Raw genomic sequence first — 25,112 nt, forward strand, 5'->3', positions numbered from 1 at the left:
TATGATCGATATATCCTGTTGCACTTGGAATGCTCGATTTTAAGAATGTGCCGAACGTCAATGTAGATAAGCACTGCTTTCATACTGTACCTAATAATATTTACAAAGCTAGATATGCAATGTTTATAAATTCACAGCTACATGCGTATCCTACTATAGGAAATCACGTAATGGTCCTTATTTTCCTATTAGGCTTCTCATAGTGATGGAAGACATCGGGGCTCAAAGGGGGATTTGGGATGGAGATGCCAAAGTTGTTCAGCAATGCTTGACGGACATTTTTACCAGTGTGTACACGACCTGTGATATCCCAGCCAATGCCATCTTCGGTCCCTGCATCCTGAGCCACACTTCTCTGTATGACAGCATAGCTTTTATCGCCCTCAAATCCACCGACAAGAGAACCGTCCCTTACATATTCCGGGTAAGATTTCACAAACAGAAAAAAAAAAAAGATTTTAAGAGGAAATGCACTGTGCTACTTCATTAAATCTAAATTGTTAAAGAGAACCTAACAGGAAAAGGATCATGTTTTCGTGGAGAGTCACACCTGCATTCCTTGTGACACTGCCGAATCACAGGAAAACAAAATTACTATTGTGTACAGCATAGGCTTTATAAATAACTTTATATGCTCGTGAGATGTATAGTTTGAGATTACTGCTAATGCTGATTCTCTTCATACAAATTTAGGAAAATTAATATTTTGTCATGTTTCTTCTGACACCAAATCATTTGAAATCTTTGTTTTAACAAGCTTAGCCACACCTTTTTCCACTAAATAAATGTATTGTTTGTTCCTAATTATGTTTAGACAGGCAATAAATAATGTCTAACAAATAAGTAATAGATTTTTTTGTAATTCACTATTGCCCAACTAATTTAAAATTTCAGATTAAGTATGTATTGTAAATATTCAATTCTACAGGGATTCTGGTTGTTTTAACAAGAAACTGCATGCTTACCCTGTACAGAAGACCCGAATTGATTTTGGTGGATTTAACAATTAATAGAATACTGGCGTGCTTCTTTCCCTGCACAGTGAGATTTATTTTGTTTGTACATATATATTTTGGCAGGTGGACACCTCAGCTGCAAATGGTTCCTCTGAGGGTCTCATGTGGCTCCGTCTGGTACAGTCTGCTCGGGATAAGGAAGAGCAGAATCTGGAAGCCTATATAAAAAATGGACAATTATTTTACCGATCCCTCCGCAGGATTGTGAAAGACGAGGAATTGTTGGTTTGGTATGGTAAAGAATTGACGGACTTATTATTGCTAAACCCTACCAGGACCCAAAACAAAATGAACGGTGAGTGTTTGTGATCCTTTTTCTGGATTCATAAGGCCTGAGATTACTTAGACCACATAGAGATTGCTTTGGGCAGCCATTCTCCTCTGTAAATTCCTTCAAACTCACCAGGGCTCATGGTGACACTGTAATTAGGGATTTGGGAGGGGGGGTGAATAAAAGATACAAAAATTAGGCTCTCCCAACCTCCTACCAAACACACTCGGCAACCCTTGATTTGAAATAGGGAAATCAGGACTTATATCTAAATTAAAAAAAAAAATAAACACAGAAAAAGAATCAATGCACAATCATCTCAAAGCTCAAGAAGGCCATTGTAATTTGCAATGCACTAATAGGACTAGAAAGAGAGGGTGTAAAAATGTGGTAAAAAGTTATGACCACAACTCCCTGCCCTCTTCCAAGTGTCCCTAGCCGTCTCTCCATTTCCAAATGAACGAAGTACTGAGCTGTCTTTCTCTCTCCCTCTCTCTGCAGGATGCTCTCCGCACACGTGTCGAGAATGCGGCCAGCGCTCACAGTTCGAGTTCCCGCACGCGGCGCACGTGCGCTTCCGCTGCCCCAAGAGGCTGCAGCGCCCGGAGGAGCCGCTGGAGGGCGCCAACACCAACCAGCAGCTACAACAGCCCAAGTACCGAACGGCGCCCGCCCCGTCGCAAGGCGACACCAAACCCACCACCGACTTCCACAACCTGGCGCGGGACCTGGAGAATTCCCGACCTCAGCAACGCCCCCCGGTCCCCGAGAGCCCGCAGCCTGCCAAGCGGAAGGGCGCCGACGAAGGGCTGGAGCAGGGCGCCCGCTTTCCGGCCGAGGAGCTGGTTTGCAGCCCACAGAGCTTCCGCCCCAGCGCCTACTATAGCCTAGAGGAGAGCGGCCGCCGACTGTACGCGCCTCCCAGCCCGGAGACAGGCGAGGCCAAGCGCAGCGCCTTTGTGGAGGTGAAGAGAGGAGCCACCGTCTCTTCTACAGCAGCAGTGGCCGAGCAGGGCGAGGACAGGGAACTATCCCCGGCTCCCTCCTCCTCCTCTGCCAGCAGCAGCACCCTGGGAGAGCCCGTGCCCGAGGGCAGCGCCGCCCTCACTTGCAGCAGCACCAGCGCCTTCAGTAGCGTGCAGCGCCTCGCCAGCTCCGACGAGCGCAAGAGCGCCTTTAGCCAGCCCGCGCGCTCCCCCTACGGCCACGCGCCCCTGCAGGGTCTCGTGCCCAAGCTGCTGCCAGCCGCGGGGGCGGGGTTAGAGTGCCACGTGGTAGGAGATGGCCCCGCCCGGATCTACCACGCAGACTCGCTGGCCGCCAAGTTGTCGGGCGCCGCTGCCGAGTTGGGCGGGGCCGGGGGAGGGGCAGGAGGCGGGGTCGGGGTCTCCAAGCGCAGCCCTTTCCTCTACGCTACCGCCTTTTGGCCCAAGAGCTCCCCGGCCGCGGCGGGGCCCCTCCAGCTGCAACTGCCCTCCACGCTCACCTTGCTGCCGCCTTCCTTCACCTCCCTCTGCCTTCCGGCGCAGAACTGGTGCGCCAAATGCAACGCTTCCTTCCGCATGACCTCGGACTTGGTGTACCACATGCGCTCGCACCACAAGAAGGAGTATGCTATGGAGCCCCTGGTCAAGAGGAGGAGGGAGGAGAAGCTCAAGTGCCCCATCTGCAACGAGTCCTTCCGGGAGCGTCACCACTTGTCCAGGCACATGACCTCCCACAACTGATGTAAGGGATTATGCAGTTTGGGAGAGCCACAACCAAAACCCCATCAAATGGGTCCAGGGATTTAAAAAAAAAAAAAAACTGTGGATTGGAACTCTGGAGAGGCACATTTCTTTTTCTCCCTGAATGCACGTATTTTCACTTTCCAAAAACAGCAACAGAAAAGTACATTTTTTAAAATGTCATATATTGCAGCATATTGATGCATTTATCATACGTTTCTACTTAAATTATTAAGCACTTACGGTTTAGATGTAACAATAATTATATGTCAGGGTAAATTTTTATTTTAGATATAAAAGTTCAGTCGAGGGGGTGAGGAGGTTACACTCTCCGCATTATTTGATGACAGTTTGTGCTCTGAAAAACTAAGGACGAAATTCCACTAAAAAGTTTCCTTGGGAAGTGCATGTACCATGAAGTGATGGTAAAATTCACTGCAGAATGTCATCGATCCTGTGAATGTGTTTCCTTTTCATACAAAATGTAATTTTGTGCCAGTGAAATTAAGTCTGAAATAGTTATGTTTTTTCTTTCTTGAAAAAAATTTATTAACCTTTATAGTTAAGCTGGGTATGTTGGATGTTTTCACAATAAATGACTTTATTTTCTTCAAAGCACTTGGAGGTTGGTAAGCATTTATTCAATATTGGAATTTAAAAATTTGAACCAGAACCCTGAGAGAGTTATGCTTCAAAGTAAATGCTCTGTATACAAGTCCACAATAGAAAAGAAAAAAATATGTCTAAAATGTAGTGGACAAATGTCTGGAAAGCAACATCTTTAATTAATGAGGGGCTACCTCACACCCCCCTTTTCCATTATATACAATTATACCATGCATGTAAATATAACACCAATACATCAATTGAGACAGACATTTGCTTGGATATAAAACAGGCAGCAGCTTTTTTTATTGGTGAACCGGGGCTATAAGGCAAATAACCTTATTTATCCAAATAGTTATAAATCACACTTCCTTAACTACATGAGGGCAAGACTAAAACTTCAAGAGGTGGACCTCCACGTCTGTATTGATCTGGGGCCTAGTGTACATTGCTGAGTAGACACTAATGCCCTGAATTAACAGCAACACCTTGACCGACCATACCAGCAAGGCCAAACTCTCATGCTGGGGCCCCAAGTACACCGCCGGGTGAACACTGAGGCCCTGTAGGCTAAAGCCCCTCAAGACATGGCCCTCCACGTCTGTATTGGACTGTGGCCCAATGTACACCGCTGGGTGAACATCTGGGCCCTGTCCAGAAAGACCTCCTCCTGCACCGGGTAAAGCTCGAGTAGCCCCCCCCCCCAAAGCTGTGACAATAAAGCTAGCCCCCTCAGTAAATCACCTGGTAACATAAGAGTGGGAAGGGTGGGAGAGCAAGCCACCTCCAATGAGCAGGAAGGATTCTGGTCCTCGGTGGGGGCCATCCTTATGGCTCACCTCCCTTCCTGCCACTGGAAGGCCTAGAGCCCTGGAAAAGGTGGGTTGGCTAGTCCCACCCCCCACCCCCATTAGGGTGGGCTCTGTACAAGTGTTCCCCCTCAATACTTCTGTTTTGGAACCTAGTGGAGATGTGTCTAGATTCATTTTCCCATAGGCAAAGCAGTTTGCTGATCTTTAATACCCCCATAGTTCTTCACATTATGTCATTAGTACAGTAGCTATTAAGATTAGGGCAGGCTCATTTATCTGCAGTTCATGTTGCCTTCTTCAAACTGGACACTATAATACTGTGTGGTTTGTGAAGTCTGATTGCCACCTTCATGCTACCGACTTTAGAAATAATAGCTAACCTCTTACCAAAACGCAATGTATAGGTCTTTATTATTCAACCATGCACTCCTAGTAAGGGTGAGAAATGTCAACCTAAAAAGTACCCAAGAAATCGAAAAAGATAACTACAAATTGCAAATGGGTTTAACTTCCTTTGGGAAACACAGGGCTGGAGCTAAGGGTGGGCATTAATGGGGTGCACTTGCTTTTCGAAAAGGTACAAGGGGACTCAGGGCTCCCTGGTATACTTTACTGTGGTGGGGCGATGGAATAACAGAGGTGTATTAGGCACATAATTAATAGCAACGTTTGTGTTGCATGCATCAGGAAATACAAGTGGGAAATAGAAAGAAAGAAAAAAAAAAAACCCAGGCCAGAAAGGTTGTCCGCTTTTGGTACTTGAGAATACCTGCACTGAACTGAATACAATTGTCTATAAGCTACTCTAGGATCACATACCTTTAGCTTGTACGGTCGTATTTTCTGCTACCCAGCCCTTCATTTTACCTACGTAGTGTCACGGGTGAGTGTTGTGTGTCTGCAACTACAATGCACCAAAGAATGAGTCTCATAAGTGGCTGTTTTTTGGGGGCGATGTGGTTTTCTGAGGTTTTGTATACAGCATGCATGGCAAAAGGTGTCTCCCAGCTAGTAGTGTAATGGAATAATCCGTTTATTCCATACCCCAACCTGGACTTTACCTCACGAGGGGAGGGCATGGCAGGAGAGGAGGAGAAAGGAGGAAAAATACCTACTAGTTCTACCTACGCAGTTTGGAGGGACAGGGTAAGAAGCTATAGCTCAAGTGTCTCTCTTTTTCTCACCTTTCAGAGAAAAAAAAAATATAACCTTATGCCTCATGCACAACCTTTCAGAATTCCGATGTAAAAGATCTGAATACAGCCTACCAGTGCCAAGAGTTTCAAAATCTTTGCAGTTTTTCAGAAACGTTTAATTTAAAGCTGTGATTCGTTTCCACGGCCTTTTCGGAGGCAAATCGCACTCCAAAATTAGGAACCAGTTAATCAAAAAAAGAGATGAAATCTACAGATTGGTTACTAGTGTTTTCAATGTTTGGAAATATTTCATTTTTGGATAGTGAGGATGATTTCGAAACACATCCATATGTAAAACCCGTTCTTAATTTTTGAAATGCTCATTTCCTAAAAGCCCTGTTCTTTTTTGCAGTAGACTTTACCTTACAGTGAACTACTGCCCTATTGTGACGTAACAATCGCTTAATAATGACTGCCCGTAAGTGTTCTGCAGTTATAAAGCGAGGACACTTGGTCATGCCTACATTTTGATAATAACTAAACTAGCTTGAGCTGCGAGCATTACATCTAAAGGAAAAACCACGTAGGAAATACACGTTTGTCCATTAAAAGTAGCCTGTATTTTCAGTATTGAGTAAAGTGGGGTGTGGAGGGCTGGGTGCACACTGTCCATGAGTAGCAAAGCTAAAAGCCAGTTAAGAAGGCGCTTAGGAGGGAGACGAACTTTCAAATACTGAAACACTAGGGGGGGGGGGGGGGGCAATCCAAACTGAAAAAGTGGTGTGGATATGATTTAAGCTGCTCAAATCAGACAAATGACCGAATGTATTGGGAACATAGAAGCTCGGCAGAACAGTTAAGATTCCTGTTTAACCAAGTTGGGAGCTCCAAACTCATTCCCTCAATCTAGGGGAATGGGACTTGATATACCACCTTTCTAAGGTTTTTGCAACTACATTCAAAGCAGTTTACGTATATTAAGGTACTTATTTTGTACCATGGTTAAATGACTTGCCCAGAGTCACAAGGAGCTGCAGTGGGAATCGAACTCAGTTCCCCAGGATCAAAGTCCACTGCACTAACCACTAGGGACCTCTTCCCGCAGTATTTTATCGGTACTGTTGAATTCAGCTGGCTTTGGCCACTCACCCTGGAAGATTTAACCTCTTGAGGTACCGTTGGCCTGATCATATAGACTTCACCACTTCTTATTTACTCGTAACTTATAAATTGTAAGCTTATGCCATTGATATTTATTGTTGTTATCGTTTTATATAGTTTATTTTCTTAGCTTTTTTACCCCACTAAAATGTGTGCACTCTTTATCGTACTCTGCTTTGTGTCTCCTACGAGTGCATCTGCGAGCTATTTGTCCCAAATCCCGCCTTCTTTTTGACGTCATAAACTATTCACCTCTTGTTCTGCGTAGGAGGTGTGGCTTAAATGTAGGACACTGATATCTCCTCTGGAACAACCGGGATGGTAAAGAATGAGATGCTTTTTTTGTGTAGTTTTGCTGTTCTCTTTGCTTGCATTTCAACTCCTGCACTTTACCTAAGACTCCTTGTAGTTTTCAAGAAAAACTTATTTTTGGATGCATCCAAATATGGCACAGTGGAGTTTTACTGCATTCTAACGGTAGAAAGCCAAACTGTTCATTCACAAACTAGTGGGCTAATCTTTTTATTGGGTTACTCTTTGAATGGGCGCGTTATACAACCTTGAAACATTTTTGAGCTGCTGTCTGTTTGTTTTATGCTTTTTTTTTTTGTTATGCGTTTTGAAGTGAGTTATCACATCAGAGTTCATTTGCTCTGCTCTGAGCCGCTGAGACACTCTATTTCAAACGTGCCAATAACTAACAAACAACCTGAATGCTTCCAGACTGTACAATAGGATTTTCAATGCCTCCCACCTCTTAGATGTGGCATTTTACATACTGCTAGAAGCATTTCAGTGCCCTAAGTCCTCAATGTCTATTCATTTTGAAAAGCCATTTTTATATACATCTATGTATGTAATAGCGGGAGAGAGGGAGTTTGCAGATGGACTGAAAGCTATGCATATTTCTTGATGAGGCATGATTTTGGATTTAATTTTGATACAGTATTCATCTCAATGAAAAGCCCTAATGGTCACAGTAGGGGTCACTGGGACTTTGATTTTTCACTCAGCAGCCATGGTTTAAAGCAGTCTTTCCCAAGTTCAGTCCTGGAGTATGCCATGCCAGTCAGGTTTTCAGGATATCCACAATGAAAAGGCAGGAAGAGATTTGCATATAATGGAGGCAGTGTTTGCAAATCAAGTGGACAAAGGGGAGCCAGTTGATATTGTGTATCTGGATTTTCAAAAGGCGTTTGACAAGGTACCACATGAAAGGCTACAGAGGAAATTGGAGGGTCATGGGATAGGAGGAAAAGTCCTATTGTGGATTAAAAACTGGTTGAAGGATAGGAAACAGAGAGTGGGGTTAAATGGGCAGGATTCACAATGGAGAAGGGTAGTTAGTGGGGTTCCTCAGGGGTCTGTGCTAGGACCGATGCTTTTTAATATATTTATAAATGATTTAGAGATGGGAGTAACTAGCAAGGTAATTACATTTGCTGATGACACAAAGTTATTCAAAGTCGTTAACTTGCGACAGGATTGTGAAAAATTACAGAAGGACCTTACGAGACTGGGAGACTGGGCGGCTAAATGGCAGATGATGTTTAATGTGAGCAAGTGCAAGGTGATGCATGTGGGAAAAAAGAACCCGAATTATAACTACATCATGCAAGGTTCCACGTTAGGAGCTACGGACCAAGAAAGGGATCTGGGTGTCGTCGTCGATAATACACTGAAACCTTCTGCTCAGTGTACTGCTGTGGCTCGGAAAGCGAATAGAATGTTGGGTATTATTAGGAAAGGTATGGAAAACAGGTGTGAGGTTATTATAATGCTGTTATATCGCTCCATGGTGCGACCACACCTTCAGTATTGTGTTCAATTCTGGTCGCCACATCTCAAGAAAGATATAGTGGAATTGGAAAAGGTACAGCGAAGGGTGACTAAAATGATAGTGGGGATTGGACGACTTCCCTATGAAGAAAGACTAAGGAGGCTAGGGCTTTTCAGCTTGGAGAAGAGACGGCTGAGGGGAAACATGATAGAGGTATATAAAATAATGAGTGGAGTGGAACAGGTGGATGTGAAGCGTCTGTTCACGCTTTCCAAAAATACTAGGACGAGGGGGCATGCGATGAAACTAAAGTGTAGTAAATTTAAAACAAATCAGAGGAAATTTTTCTTCACCCAATGCGTAATTAAACTCTGGAATTCGTTGCCAGAGAACGTGGTGAAGGCGGTTAGCTTGGCAGAGTTTAAAAAGGGGTTAGACGGTTTCCTAAAGGACAAGTCCATAAACCGCTACTAAGTGGACTTGTGAAAAATCCACAATTCCAGGAATAACATGTATAGAATGTTTGTACGTTTGGGAAGCTTGCCAGGTGCCCTTGACCTGGATTGGCCGCTGTCGTGGACAGGATGCTGGGCTCGATGGACCCTTGGTCTTTTCCCAGTGTGGCATTACTTATGTACTTATGTACTAAGTTCATGCATATTCATTGTGGATATCCTGAAAACCTGACTGGCATGGCGTACTCCAGGACTGGACTTGGGGAAACACTGGTTTAAAGTCAACTTCCTGGAGGTAAGGAGACAATTTTTGTGTATGTGGGGGGGATGTCTTCTAATCATTTTTACCGTTTTCCACATATTGGCAAGTTTGGAGTAGCTCTAAATCAGATTTCATTTTAGGGTATTTTTATGCAATACAAAGCCATACTTAAATCACAGTGTCTCAATAAGTGCATTTTGGCACTTACAAATAAGTTCTATCACTGGAAAACTGGAATTCATAGCTTTTAAACTGTATGGCATATGTTTGATAAAAAATACATCCGATTAAACCTCACTGATATTTTAAATGATAAAAGGATAGAATAAAGCGCAGAAGGTTCTGAATCAAACAAAACAGACTGTTTGTTGATGGCTCTATATTTTTCTTCTGTGGTGCAGTCACTGGAGAGATAGTAACTGCCCTCTCAAAAGAGCATGTAAAGCCTTATTTTATGGTTCTGATACCTCAGTTAAAATGCCCTTCAGTAGTACCAAAAATAACACATTTCATTATATGTTTATACTAGCTGTTGAGCCTGTAAAAACGGGCTAGTATAGGACGGGGGGGGGGTTTGAAAGGCCCCTTCTCCTTGCCGCTGCAAGGGCCCCCCCCCCCCCGCCACCGAGCTCGCTGCTGCCCCTCCCCCTCTGAGGTCGCCGCTACGCCCCCCCCCCCCCGGAGTCGCCGCCACCCCTCCACCCGGGCCGGGCCCTCGCTTCGCTATTGAAACAGTGTGGGAATGCAGCACACAGCTCAGATGAGCTGCTGTCGGCCCTCCTTCTCTGCCTGTGTCCTGCCCTTGGGGGGGGGGGGAGCGGTAGCGACGGTGGTTTCATCCCTCCCCTTGCGCACTAGAGACACCACATGCCTTTTTGAATTCTGTCACTGTTTTTGTCTCTACCATCTCCCTCAGGAGAGCATTCCATGCATCAGCCACCCTCCCTATGAAAAAGAATTTCCTGATATTACTCCTAAGTCTACCACCCCACAACCTCAGCTCATGTCCTCAAGTTTTACCATTTCCCCTTCCACAACCTCAGCTCATGTCCTCAAGTTTTACCATTTCCCCTTCTCTGGAAGAGATTTGTTTCTATATTAATACCTTTCAAGTATTTAAATGTTTGTATCATATCTCCCCTGTCCCTTCTTCGCTCTAGGCTATACATATTCAGGTCCTTCAGTCTCTTCTCATCTGTCTTATGGTGGAGGCCCCATATTTTTGTCTCCATCCTCTGGACCGCTTCTAGTATTTTTACATTGTAGGATAGGGTACTTAGGCTGGTAGAAAATTACTAAGTATCAATTATTCAAGGCTCATTTCTAGGAATATCATACCTCCTATTTGGCCCTAATCTTGGCTACTAGGCTGTACCAATGAAAGGGACAATACCAAAATGAAAACATATTGTTTATTATGAATATTAAAATAACACTATGGCAAAAATGCAAAGCAAATTACAAAAAATATATTTGTGCACTACAAAATAATGATTGTTTCATAAATAGATCTATATAAATAAAGATACATGATCACACTACATATCCTAAGGAGATTATTTATTTATTTATTTGTTTGTTTGTTGCATTTGTATCCCACATTTTCCCACCTATTTGCAGGCTCAATGTGGCTTACAATGATCCGTCATGACATTCGCCATTCCAGATTAAAAGATACAATTGGTATTACATAAAGAACATGGATAACATAATAGAATTAAGCAATCAGTTATAGAAAGAAAACATTCAGAGTAGCAGGAAAGTGAAGATGCGATACAGATCTTATTGTGGAGAAATTACACCACTCTTGACAGCAAGTTATCCTACTGACCACAAATCCCGAGAAAAACCAGTCCTTCACAGACAAAAATCATGGACTAACTATACCCTAAACCATAGGTAATAAATCCTGCTTCTCTTACCCTGCTGTCTGTATTTTGCAGACTTGTCTTTAAGGAAGCTACAGAGCTGCTGCGGAACTGACCTTGTCAGCTTTTATCACAAGGAATTCAGTTCACTGGTGTGTTTAGGAAAATCAGTCTCTCTAGTTAGTCTGAGAGTGATCTATCCACCAACAAGTCTGTTCTTCCGATCTTCTCTCTTCTGACCAATATTGACATCTTTCTGGGTCAGGTGATAGCTATGGACCAATACAAAAGGTGTACTTCTGTCCAGCAGAATTCATGGTGATGACAATGCAAGGCCTTCTGATAGCAGCAAAGAAACTCTTATCAGTCACAACTCTGATGGTAGCAACCTCCCTCTGAGTTCACATATACTCCTAGAGACTAGCTCCTCTACTTTCCCAGGAGATAACCAGAGGCTAGTTTGCAGTAAACTATTGTGTGCTTGGATAAAGTCATCACAGCTAGGGCAAGCAGTAATATTTCATTGTAGGAAGCAGGTTTCTGATATATTCTGATGTATTCAGGGAACAGGCTGTAGAATCCATATTGGTTGGTAAAAGATGACTCAGGCTTAGCAGACCTCAGGAACAACAAACAGAAGAAACCTCCATGACAACCAAACCAAACCAACAGGAGTAGAGGCTAAACAACAGACAAAGCTAACTCTGGAGATAGTGCTTGAAAGACGCTTTATTGGCTGTTTGAATAAAGGACCCAACACGGTCCGTGTTTCGGCGTCACAAAACGCCTGCTTCAGGGGTCACAAAGTGGACAGATTATTTAGCCTACTTACAATCTGTCCAAGAAAGTTGATACCGGTCCTGAAGGAGGGCAAAAGGCAAAACCCGACCATCATTATCAACACATTGCTTAAACATCGTAACGCCTTTCTGAACCCAGCAATGAAACACTTTTTAGATGTACCCACTGGGAAATTCTGATTGCCCCATATAGGCAACTAGTCAGTAACATGCTTATTAAGAAGCATTCTCTGTTTTGGGAAACAGCCAAAGTGGTCTTGTGGGGAGGTTCGATAGCTTATGTCAGTGAACACAACAAAAAAATTATGCAAAGTATAGTGGTCTTGGAGAAAGCGTTGTGAACGGTGAGAAGAATTTACGCTCATACCCCTACAGCACCTAACTATGAAATTTTGCAGTCTACTTGCACTGCCCTAAACTCTTGTTTACAAGCGGGGACACTAAAATGGCCACATATAGAAAGTATAAGCTTCATAAATTTGGAAATAAACCAGGGAAGTTGTTGGCTAGGGTGGTTAAGGCATGGGGTTGCCCACGTTACATTCATTCCCTATGAGCACCTATAGGGGAAATCAGCTCTAAACCGATAAATGAGGCTGCTATTATCTATGATTATTTTAGTAACCTATACAAGCCTCCTCTGGAGTCCCTCCCTAATCAGGTAGCACTCTATTTACAGTGCTTGGGTTTACCCCATCTTTCAGAACAAGCTCTTGCCCATCTTGATGCCCCCTTGCATAGGCGGTCGGTGGCACAACTGTTTGGGGAGGCTAAAGGGGGCGGGGTTAGGGGTGGAGCTTAAATCTATAATTGTCTGATAACACGCAGAAAAAATAAATAAATAAAAATAAAAGTCACAATTAATACCTTTTATTAAATTTAGATATTAGATATGTATCATATGTCAAAGAATAAAGTGGTTGCTCAAAGCATATTCTAACCACAATCGCTCAACTGCAAAACACTATGCACAACTTTGTCCAAAAACACACTCAGAACCTTACTGTACCATAAATATTACACTGGGCAGACCTAATACACCAATATACCACCCATTCGGAAAATGCAGACTGTCAACAATATGAAACAAGGGATCATCATATCATCACAATTCTCATGTAGAGCCACAAAACACCCTAATTCATGTTTAATGTGGGATAAAATGCCATAAATAAGTAAATAAATATAAACTTTTAATGTTGAGCGCCTGATTCTCAAAGTGGACATATTCCAAACACTATAATGAAAATAAATTGATCTTTTCTACCTTTGTTGTCTGGTGACTTTTTCTGATCATGCTGGTCCAGTATCCGTTCTGCTGCTATCTGTCCTCAATGCAGGTCAGGAAGTCATCCTCCTTAATATCTCCCTGGCAACCCAGGACACCTCCAGACAACCCCCCCCCCCCCCCTGCTTTCCCAGCAGTAAGGTAAACAAACCATAAACCAATTTCTACAACTGCTAGAGGGCTTTCACTGCAGCTCCTGCTGTGAGGATGGAGGTAAATCAACAATTTAATCCCCTCACAGCAGCTGGACTCCACAGCTGATCCATTCTGCTGCAGCAGGGGGAGGCTTAGCCTCTCCAAGCCTCTTATACCGGGCGCCTATGCCCCCTTGGCAAGCTAAGGAGTTGCAAAAAGCTATTAAATCCCTGAAGAATAACATGACTCCTGGCCCAGATGGTTATAGGGGGGAGTTTCATAAATTGCTTTAATATCAACTTTATGGGCCACTGCTGGCATATTACAATGTGGTGGTGCAACAGGGTTCTTTTCCTTGCCATGCAAACACTGTTCTCGTTAGTCTTGTTCCAAAACCTGGGAAGCCCCTATAAGTCCCTAGTTCTTATCACCTAATTTCCCTACTTAATGTGAATGTTAAATTGCTACATAAAATATTAACAGAAAGGCTGGCCACCTATTTGCCTGAACTTATCGCAGGGGATCAATTGTGCTTTGTGAGGGAAAGCCATTCTGTTCTCAATGCGTACAAGATATTGTTAGCAATGTCACACTGCCAAACGTTTGAGGTGCCTTCTCTGCTTTTAAATTTAAATGCAGAAAAGGCCTTTGACAAGATACACTGGGATTATTTGTTTTCTGCCTTACAACATGTGGGTCTTTCTGGATAATTCATGGCAGCGATCAAGGCCCTTAATTCTTCTCCTACTGCTTCTATCCTTGTCAACAGGATATGTACAAATTCTTTTCCCATACATGTGGGTACTCAATAGGGGTGTCCTTTGTCCCCTTTGTTATTTTTATTTTCCTTAGAACCATTGCTATATATCATCAGAGGTTTCCTGGAGGTATGGGATGTGGAGCTGAAAAAGACACGTCTCAAGGTATTGGCATTTGCAGTTGATTTACTTGTATTATTGTCAAATCCATGGGAGTTTCTCTCACCCTTAATACAGTTATTTGAAAACTATGGGCGCCTGTCTGGGTTTAATCTAAATTATCAAAACTCAGTAGTGTTACCTCTTCTTCCAGAAGTATGTATTGGTTGGACTGCCCCTTCCCTTTTACCTGGGCTACGACTTGTATTAAATATTTGTGTATTAGTATTCTGGGAGATTTGAGTAAACGATGCATTTAATGTACCACCTTTGCTCAGAGGTTTTAATTGTAAATTACAACTCTGGCAAACGTTACCCTTGTCATTAATAGGGAAAGTACACCTTTACAACATGATGTTAATCCCAAATTTTTTATACCTGTTCCAGATGCTTCCAACTTTAGGACTTTAGGGTGAAAGTTGGAAAACTTTTGATGAGATGACTCCAGAGATTCCTGTGGAGGGGTAAATGACCTCGACTGCCTGTGTTTCATATATTAAAACCTAGAGATAAAGGGGGATTGGGCACGTAGCACCTTTGCTATTTATGGATTACGAGCTGTATGCATCACGTCAATGACTGGTTTATGGGTAGAGAGGATTTTTCACTGACCTCTTTAGAACTGCATCAACTTTCCTGTTATCATTTTAGCACATTGCTGCATGCATCTCCTGGGAAGCTCCCTTTGACATTAAAGGATTATTTATTGTTACAACTCCTACGTAAGGCATGAGGGTAGGTTTGCACTTTTCACAAACTTTCTTCAACAACTACACCATATTTGCCTATCAGAAATAATCCAGCTTTTCCACCGGGCTGTGATAGCCAAACCTTCCTAAACTAGGAGGCCAAAGCAATATTTATCTTTATCAATTGTTCAATGAAGAGGGTGGCTTTATGGAACTTCAGACTAAGTTATCTCTACCACAGACTAATGCCTTTGAATATCTTCAACTACATTATGTTCATAGTCTTCCTACGCCTCACTTAACTGACGAAGTCCATGCAACTTTAACCAGTGTTTACACTTTTGGTTCTCAACAGCACTTCCCACTTTGTTTACACCATGTGACCTTTGCATGAGGCGACTGATGAAATCGGTTTTAGAAAAAGCACTTTGAAATGGACTGAGGAATTGCACACAGACATATCAGCAGATCAGAATGATGAATTTGTGCTTGGTGGAAGGAAACTTACAGATAATTTTACCTTGTGGAAATTACAATACAAATTTCTATTGCACCTTATGTTTCACCACATCGAGTTTTTAAAGCTTCGTTGCAACCTCTTAGTTGTTGCCCGAAGTACAAGTCTGACAAAGCTACCTTGGGCCACATTATTTGGTTCTGCCCCCCCCCCCCCCCCCCCCCGTGATGCAATTTTGGATGAATGTGCTGGCTTTTGTTCATCTCCAATGGCGACGTAGGGTGGAAATGCTACCTAATGTGTTGTTTGGTCAGTATTGTATACTGTAGCTCGCCCTACCCCAAGGGGACTACAATCATTTTTTAAGAGAGCTGTACTGATGGTGCATGTTTTGGGTGCACGTAAATCCATTTTTCAGTGCACCTGTAAAAAAGGCCTTTTGTATTTTTGCTGAAAATGGACATGTGGCAAAACAAAAATTGATGCGCCTCCATTTTAGGTCTGAGACCTTACCGCCACCCATTGACTTAGCGGTAAGGTCTCACGCGTTAACCGTGCGGTAATCATCTACACGTGTAGAGTGACGATTACCGCACAGTTTCTGCTGTGCACCGGAAAATAAAAATTATTTTCCCGTGTGCGTAGCGGACGCGCATAAAAAATGAAATTACTGCCCAGGACATGCAGTAGCCAGGTGGTAACTCCAAATTGACGCATGTTGGGCACGCATAGGCTCCTACACGGCTTAGTAAAAGGGCCCCTAACTGTTTTTATACTAAATTGCGAGAAGCCAAGCTAAACCACCACAGAATGGAGTGAGCCAATGTTCCACGGACCCTGACAAAGGTTGCGAAACTATGGCCATTGTTGGCCATGGAATAGAGGTATCTGGAGAGATGAAAAGTCAATACATCTCAAAAAGCTAAGTAAATTGCTTGCTTGGATGTTATATATAAATTATAATAAAAAAATTTGGGAGGTTTTTTAGCCATTGATGACTGCATGAACTCCTAGAAGTGATTGACTCTGCAGCCAAGAAGGAGTCAGTTGAGGCTTTTCCTCCCGTTTTTCTTAAAATTAACAAAATTGTTAAAAAGTGATAAGATTTGATAAGTCTGATTTATTAAAAAGTTGACATATGCTCATTTGAAGAGGATTATTTGGAAATTGTGAAAGATGACCACAGACATTGCGCTATTTACTGTGTTCTGCCAAAGGACAGAAATATTTATTTACCAAGTAACTTATCTAAAGACCCCATACCAGTACGTAACTTGAAAATGCAACTATACGGCAAGGCCATGCTTTACTGGCCACAATCAGAAGAAATGTATATTATTTGTGTGTATTAAGATTTGTTATATTTCTAAGCTTTGTCAGGTCACTGTGGTTTACATTAAAAAAAAAAAGTCCTACAGCAAAGGTAAATTTCACTGCAGTGTTGCTACATTTCACCAACTTTACCCATTTCTGGGTTGTTATGAAGTTCCATGTTGTACACCTCCCACATAATTAGTATCTGCAAACAATAGACTTGAATAAATTAATGTGGTAATTATGTAAACAATGGCTGTATTTACTGTAACTAATAATATATTGTACCTTGTTGTTTTGATTGACTGAAATCCTGTGTTTAAATTTGAACTTTACAAGATGAGACAACTGCAGAATGATTGCTCAGATTTAAAAAAAATCCATTGCTATATTTTTATATTTTTTGTTGAAAATAATAGATCTCCATGGGTCTCACATAAGTATCCAACACAGCCTGTTTCAAAAGGGATGGAGACCAGAGCTCAGAATATCTTTAACCCCCTGATTCTCTGAAAGTCACCAAAGATTGCTCGTGCAAATTTGTGCATGCAATTTAATAGAATAATGAGCCAATTAGTGCCAGTAATTGGCTTTTTAACAAGCAATTATTGGCCCTAATTAGATCTGATCGGGACTTATGCACATAAATTTAGGCATTAGATCCATGCCTAAAGTTTACACACAGCTCAAAAAAGGGAGAGTGGAAATGTGAGGGTGATGAGCAATGTTTCCTCTAAGGAGTGGCCTGGTGTATGCAAATTTTTTTCATGTAAGCAACAAGTTTTCAAAGCCAACTATTTTTGAGTGCCAGTATTAGCAATGTATTTCTGTACATAGCACCAAAAAAAAAACAACAACATTTTTGTGAGCAACCATGTAAAATCTGTGAGCGATGCTCCTAAAATGTATGAGCAATCACTTATGCATTCTGCTTAGAGGGAACATTGGTTGTGGGTATTTTTGGGGTGGATCAGAGACATTGTTTTTGAGTTACGCACTTAGGGACCCTTTCACTAAGCCACGTGGAGGGGCATAATCAAACGGGGCCGGCCATCTACAAGGGCGGCCATCTTCAAGACCGGCCCCGTAAAGCGGCATCCCAACCGTATTATCGAAACAAGATGGCTGGCCATCTTTTGTTTCGATAATATGGTTGGAGCCAGCCAGCATTGGTTTTCAGCGATAATGGAAACTAATGGCGGCGATCTCAAACCCGGCCAAATCCAAGGCATTTGGTCGTGGGAGGAGCCAGCATTTGTTGTGCACTGGTCCCCCTCACATGCCAGGACACCAACCGGGCACCCTAGGGGGCACTGCAGTGGACTTCAAAAATTGCTTCCAGGTGCATACTTCCCTTACCGTGTGTGCTGAGTCCCCCAAAACCCACTCCCCACAACTGTACACCACTACCATAGCCCTTAGGGATGAAGGGGGGCACCTACATGTGGGTACAGTGGGTTTGGGGGGAGCTTGGATGGCTCCCATTTACCACCACAAGTGTAACAGGTAGGGGGGATGGGCCTGGGTCCACCTGCCTGAAGTACACTGCACCCACTAAAAACTGCTCCAGGGACCTGCATACTGCTGTCATGGAGCTGGGTATGACATTTGAGGCTGGTATAGAGGCTGGCAAAAAATGATTTTTTTTTGGGTGGGAGGGGGTTGGTGACCACTGGGGGAGTAAGGGGAGGTAATACCCAATTCTCTCCGGTGGTCATCTGGTCAGTTGAGGCACTTTTTGGAGGCTTGATCCTAAAACTAAATTGACCAAGTGAAGCTGGCCAAGTGCTCGTCAGAGCCGGCCTTCTTTTTTCCATTATCAGCCGAAGCCGGCCATCTCATAACCATGCCCCCGTCCCGCCTTCCATACCCTGCCAAAACGCCCCCTTTAACTTTGGCCGGCCCTGCGACGGAAAGCAGGTGAAGCCAGCCAAAATCGGCTTTTGATTATACCGATTTGTGTCGGAAGATGGCCGCCCTTCTCCTTCGAAAATAAGCAGGATAGATGCCTATGCACACCCAATGCACATCAATTTTCAGTTACCGCCCGGCTACCGCATGGCCCTTGCGGTAATTTCATTTTTGATGCATGTCCGCTAGGTACTCCGGAAAATATTTTTATTTTCTGGCACACAGGCGGTAATCATCATGCATGTAGACCAATACTGCACAGTTACCGCATGAGACCTCACCGCTAGGTCAGTGGCTGGCGGTAAGGTCTCAGACCCAAAATTGGAACGTGGCAATTTTCATTTTGCCGCATGTCCATTTTTGGCAAAAATAAAAGAAGGCATTTTTTACAGGTGCGCTGAAAAATGATTCTGCGTGCGCCCAAAACATGCATCTACACCACCGCAGGTCCTTTTTTTCAGCGCACCTTTGTAAAAGGGCCCCATAATTATAGAATATGGGTGCTCCATACATTAATTTAGGCGCAGGCATTTCCACCAGATTTTCATTGGTTCAAATGGCAGCAGCTAAATTTACATGTGACCTCTCCACTTTAAGTGTGTAGTCTATAAACCTCACTGAACTTTAGGTGCAGCTTTTGGAATTCTGCTTAAGCGGGATTTTTCGGCACCGATTTCTTTTTGGGAGCTATTAATAGAATTCACCCCTGCCTCTGTGTAAATCTATGATATGTCCACATTTTGAAAATTGTGTGCAAAATGGGTGCAGCAGAAAGGGGATGGGATTTGATGTACGCCTTTCTGTGGTTACAGTCAAAGCAGTTTACATATTATATACAAGCACTAATTATGTGTCTGGGGCAATGGAAGGTTAAGGGGTCCTTTTACTAAGGTGCGCTGAAAAATGGCTTGTGGTAGTGTAGGCGTGGCTTTTGGGTGCGCGCTGATCCATTTTCAGCGCGTCTATAAAAAAAGCCTTTTTTTAAAAAATTTTGTCGAAAATGGATGTGCAGCAAAATCAAAATTGGTGCATGTCCATTTTGGGTCTGTGACCTTACCACCAGCCATTGACCTAGCAGTAAAGTCTCATGCAGTAACCGGGTGGTAATGACCTACATGCGCCAAACGCCACCTGGCGCGTGTCCGATATGCATGGCTGAAAATACAAAATTATTTTGCAGATGCGCATATCGGACAAGCACCAAAAATGAAATTACCGCAAGAGCCACATGGTAGCTGGGCGGTAACTCCATTTTGGCGCACATTGGGCACGCGTAGAGCCTTATGCGCATTATTAAAAGGGCCCCTAAGTGACTTGTCTAGAACCCAAAAAGATTCTGAGAAGGATAAAAAAATGATAAAAGGAGATAGAATACTTCACTTATGAAGAACAGCTAAAACGATTAGGCCTCTTCAGCTTGGAAAAGAGACAACTGAAAGAGGCTATGATAGAAATTTATAACATCATGAGGGGGTTGGAAAAATTAACTTTTTGAACAACATAAAAGCAAGACACTCCATGAAACTAAAGACCAGCAGACTGAAAATAAACCATAAAAGTTATGAAGTGCATAATTAGACCATGTAATCAGTTGCTGAAGGATGTGATCTAGGTAGCTAACATGGAGGGGCATAATTGAACGAAAACGTCTATCTCCATGGGCGTTTATCTCCGAGAACGGGTCCATGAAGGGGCAGACCGAACCGTATTTTCGAAAAAAAATAGACCATGTTTGTCCATGTTTTATTCGACAATTTGTGAGCTGGGCGTTTTTGTTTTTCAGTGATAATGGAAAATGAAAGCGCCCAACTCAAAAACGAATAAATCCAAGGCATTTGTTCGTGGGAGGGGCCAGGATTCGTAGTGCACTGTCCCCCCTCACATGCCAGGACATCAACCGGGCACCCTAGGGGGCACTTTTACAAAAACAAAAAAAAAGGTAAAAGAGCTCCCAGGTGCATAGCACCCTTCCCTTGTGTGTTGAGCCCCCCAAATCCCAGTCAAAACCCACTGCCCACAAGTCTACGCCATTACTATAGCCCTAAGGGGTGAAGGGGGGCACCTACATGTGGGTACAGTGGGTTTGGGGGGTTGGATGACTAATAAGCATTAAGCAGCACAATTGTAACAGGTAGGGGAGGGATGGGCCTGGGTCCACCTGCCTGAAGTCCACTGCACCCCCTAATAACTGCTCCAGTGACCTGCATACTGCTGCCAGGGAGGTGGGTATGACATCTGAGGGTGAAAATAAACAGTTGTGAAACGGCATATTTTGTGGTGGGAGGGGGTTAGTGACCACTGGGGGAGTCTGGGGAGGTCATCCCCAATTCCCTCCAGTGGTTATCTGGTCATTTAGGGCACTTTTTGGGGCCTTATTCGTGGACAAACAGGGTCCAGGAAAAGTGCCCTAAATTCTCGTTAAAAACGCATATTTTTTTTCCATTATCGGCGAAAGGCGCCCATCTCTGATCGGCCGATAACCACGCCCCAGTTCCGCCTTCACCACGCCTTCAACACACCCCCGTCAACTTTGTACGCTTCCGCGATGGAGTGCAGTTGAAAACGTCCAAGTTCGGCTTTCGATTATACCGCGTTATTCGTTTTTGGGAGATAAACGCCTATCTCCCGATTTAGGTCGCAATATAGGCGTTTTTGTCTTTCGATTATAAGCTGGATAATGGGTTTAAAAGAGATTTAGATAAGTCCATAAAAATGATTAGCCAGGTAGACTTGGGAAAGTCATTGTTCATCTCTAGAAATAGCTATGGGAAACAAAGATACTTTTGAGAATCTGCTGTGTAGTTGTGACCCCATCTGGGCTTGATAGACTTTGGTCTGACTCAGCACCATGTTTTTATGAGCAGTGTTCATGTCTTCCTAGATTCCAGTCATGCTGCTAACTCTTCTAGACCTAACTTCTTGTGTAATCTAGTCACCTTTTTTCTCTTTGATGGCCACCAGCTTTTAATGATGAGGGTAGGGTTCGATGGCCATTTCTTTCAATGAGAAAGGTGAGTAGTGGAGTGCCACAGGGATCTGTACTAGGACCAGTGATATTTAACGTATTTATAAATGATCTGAAAATCAGAACAACAAGTGAGGTGATTAAATTTGCAGATGACATAAAACTATTCAAAGTTGTTAAAAGATGTGGGCTGAGAAAAGTTGCAGAAAGACCTTAGAAAATGGGAAGACAGGGCATCCAGATGGCAGATGAAATTTAATGTGGAGAAACACAAGTGAAGCACTTTGGGAAGAATTATCCGAATCATGGTTACCTGATGCTGGTGTCCACTTTGGGAGTCAGCACACAAAAAAAGATCTAGGTGTCTTTGTAGACAATATGCTGAAATATTCTGCCCAGTATGTGGTGGCGGTCAAAAAAGCGAACATGATGCTAGAAATTACTAGAAAAGGGATGGTAAATAAGACTAAGAATACTATAATGCCTCTGTATCGCTCCATGGTGTGACCTCACCTTGATCGCAATATCTAAAAAAAGATACAGCAGAATTAGAAAAGGTTCAGAGAAGAACAATCAAAATGATAAAGGAGATGGAACACCTCTCATACGAGGAAAGGCTAAAGAATTTAGGACTCTTCAACTTGGAAAAGAGACGGCTGAGGGGAGAACTGATTGAAGTCTACCATCCCGAATTGTATAGAATGAATAGAAGCGAATCAATTTTTTACTCTTTCAAAAAGTACAAAGACCAGGGGACATTCAATGAAATTATATGGAAATACTTTAAAACAAATAGAAGGAAATACATTTTCACTCAACAGATAAGTTCAGAACAGTTAAGTTCTGGAACTCTTTGCCAGAGGATATGGCAACAGTGGTTAGCGTATCTGGATTTAAAAAAGATTGGACAAGTTCCTGGAGGAAAGGTTCATAGTCTGCTATTGAGAGAGACATGGGTACATGTGACCTGGATTGGGCACAGTTGGAAGCAGGATACTGGGCTACATGGACCATTGGTCTGATCCAGTATTTATTTTTTTTTTTTGTTACATTTGTATCCCACATTTTCCCACCTATTTGCAGGCTCAGTGTGGCTTACATAGTACCGTAAAGGTGTTCGCCAATTCCGGTAAGAACAAATACAGTAATGTTGTGGTAGAATAAGGTTCGTGTGTTCAGACACATTAGGGAATCATAGAGAGGAAGAGTATGGCTATTCTTATGTTTTTATGTTTAGTTATTGATAGTTAGGTCTCATTGCATTCATGTGTGTTAGTGCAGGGTAAGGGTAACACAATATAAAGTTAGTAAATCTGGCCCCAAGTCCCTAATGCAGCAGGTTTCTTTGAACTTAGATCTGCCGCATAGGTTGGCATTTCAGGAGTGTTCTGTAGGCATTGGTTATGACTCCTGCCTATTATTCTAATGTGCCATATTTTGGATTAACATCTTATCTAAAAGCCTTGCAGCTTGTTTAAAATGCTGCTGTCTGCTGGACAGGCTGCTTTTTAAAAGACCAGATTCCTCTATGCATTGCATTGACTTCCTGTGTTGGTGAGTAAAGTTTAAAATCACCAGTTTGACTTACAAGATCCCGAGGGGAAAGCTACCCAACTACTGTGGATGCTCTATACTTGGTAAAGAATCACCTGAACCCTTTGCCCTGGTGATCGATGGCTTCTTTTCGTAGCCTTGACAAATCATTGTACCATGCGCCAATGCATAGCTTTTTTTTTCCTGTCTGCCCCGCTTGTTCTACGGAATAATTTCTCCTAAAAGAACAATTGGAGGCGTTTATTCCTCTTTTGGAAAATAAGTTCAAAGCGTGTTTTCTTCCCCTTGCGATTTTTAATTTAATTCATCTTCTTTTTTTTCTGCTGTAGGACAATTTATTTTCCCTTGAAAGAAATGCTTTTTTCATATTTTGATATCTTCACTTTTTTATTTGTTTCTATGCGGTGGGTTGATTGTATTTTCGTCTTTTGTTTGCGTTGTATTTTATATGTTTTTTAATCATTTCTTACATCACATTATACTACTACTACTACTACTTAACACTTCTAAAGCGCTACAAGGGTTACACAGCACTGTACAGTTTAACAAAGAAGGACAGTCCCTGCTCAAAGGAGCTTACAATCTAATGGACAAAATGTGCAGTCAAATAAATTGGGGCAGTCTAGATTTCCTGAATAGAAGTATAATGTTTAGGTGCCGAAGGCAACATTGAAATGGTGGGCTTTGAGCAAGGATTTGAAGATGGGCAGGTAGGGGGCCTGGCGTATGGGCTCAGGGAGTTTATTCCAGGCATAGGGTGAGGCGAGGCAGAAAGTACTCTGCCTAGGTGGATCTATAAATTCTTACAAGCAAATGAATGTCAGCTGGGGCAAATTCCATAGACTCGTTTGCCCAATCTTTTTATATTTGGGAGGTGGCTGACGCCTTATCTTTTCACAGGTAGTGGTTGAGCCTCAGCCGGCTGCTCTACTGCTTCCGTCCCTGGCTCTCTGTTAAGTGACAGCAGCCACTGTCATTGAATCAGTGTACTTACTGTATTAAGCACTAGCCTCAGCTAAAGGCACTGACAGCTTTCCCTCTTGTACAGCTATTTCTCCCTAAAACGCTGCTAGGCATTAAGAATCCACCTTCATACCAGATCTTGAATATTTCTAACACGTAAACTCAAATCCATTCTCAAGCAAACTGGTTGTGTTGTCAGGTATCGGCTTCCTACTTTGCTTTATGAAATGAATTAGCTTCGAATTTTCTTAATAGGGATTTTGAATGATTCGTGTAATTATTAAGAGCAGCCCTCTTTGGACCTAGAATTTTATAACACTGCTAGTTTGAGGTTGGTGCTGTTCTCAGGGCTGCCGCCTTTTTTTTTTTCACTTCATTTGCCTGAATTATAAACGGATCTGTTCCTGATGTGCAAATCGCTGACAGAAGCTCCTCAAATGCTAGGAGAGCAGAAAATCCAAAACTAGCCGAACAGCGACACCAAGCGCTGAAAAATGTGTAAAGCACCATCACCACGATCGGGAGGTTAAACATCCACTGGAATGATCGATGTGAGAGATTACCAAGAGTTACCTAGGGTCAGGGAGAAAGACAAAAATTCAGTTTCAAACTCCTGCTGGGGACGAAGTTTTTAAAGAGAGGGAGATAAATCGTATAATAAATGACAGCCTTGGCCGATTTGAGGAGGAAAAAAGGATATTAAATCGCCTTCTCTTTTGATTTATAAATAAAAATAGAAAGCAAGGGGATACCTTTTAATCGGACCAAGGAAATGTGTAAAGTTTTGAGGAACTTGTGTGGTGATAAGCTAGGTGTGCAGCTTGACGTGCTCGCCCTCTTTTGGATACAAGACACATGCACACTGAATATGGGCAGTTGGGTGGAAATCGTTCTTATGTTTGACATAGTTACTTTTCCTTCCATCTCAGTCTGAACCAATGCTGAGATTCTAGTGTCATGAGTCTACATTCTCCCTACATTCTCCCCTACTTAGGCTACCAGGGATTTTGGGGGGACTGAGACGG

At 42.8% G+C, this 25,112-nt stretch overlaps 1 protein-coding gene across 1 annotated transcript; it reads left to right on the plus strand.

The window, feature by feature from the left end:
• Positions 1–202: 202 nt before the first annotated feature.
• On the plus strand, positions 203–3,167 carry LOC115462485 (PR domain zinc finger protein 8-like). Its single transcript, XM_030192479.1, has 3 exons — positions 203–424; positions 1,080–1,311; positions 1,789–3,167. The coding sequence occupies exons 1-3, from the start codon at positions 206–208 to the stop codon at positions 3,012–3,014; spliced, it is 1,677 nt and encodes a 558-aa protein (XP_030048339.1). The 5' UTR covers positions 203–205; the 3' UTR covers positions 3,015–3,167.
• The last annotated feature ends 21,945 nt before the right edge of the window (positions 3,168–25,112 follow it).

Source organism: Microcaecilia unicolor, chromosome 2 (assembly GCF_901765095.1).
Source record: "Microcaecilia unicolor chromosome 2, aMicUni1.1, whole genome shotgun sequence".
NCBI lineage: Eukaryota > Metazoa > Chordata > Amphibia > Gymnophiona > Siphonopidae > Microcaecilia > Microcaecilia unicolor.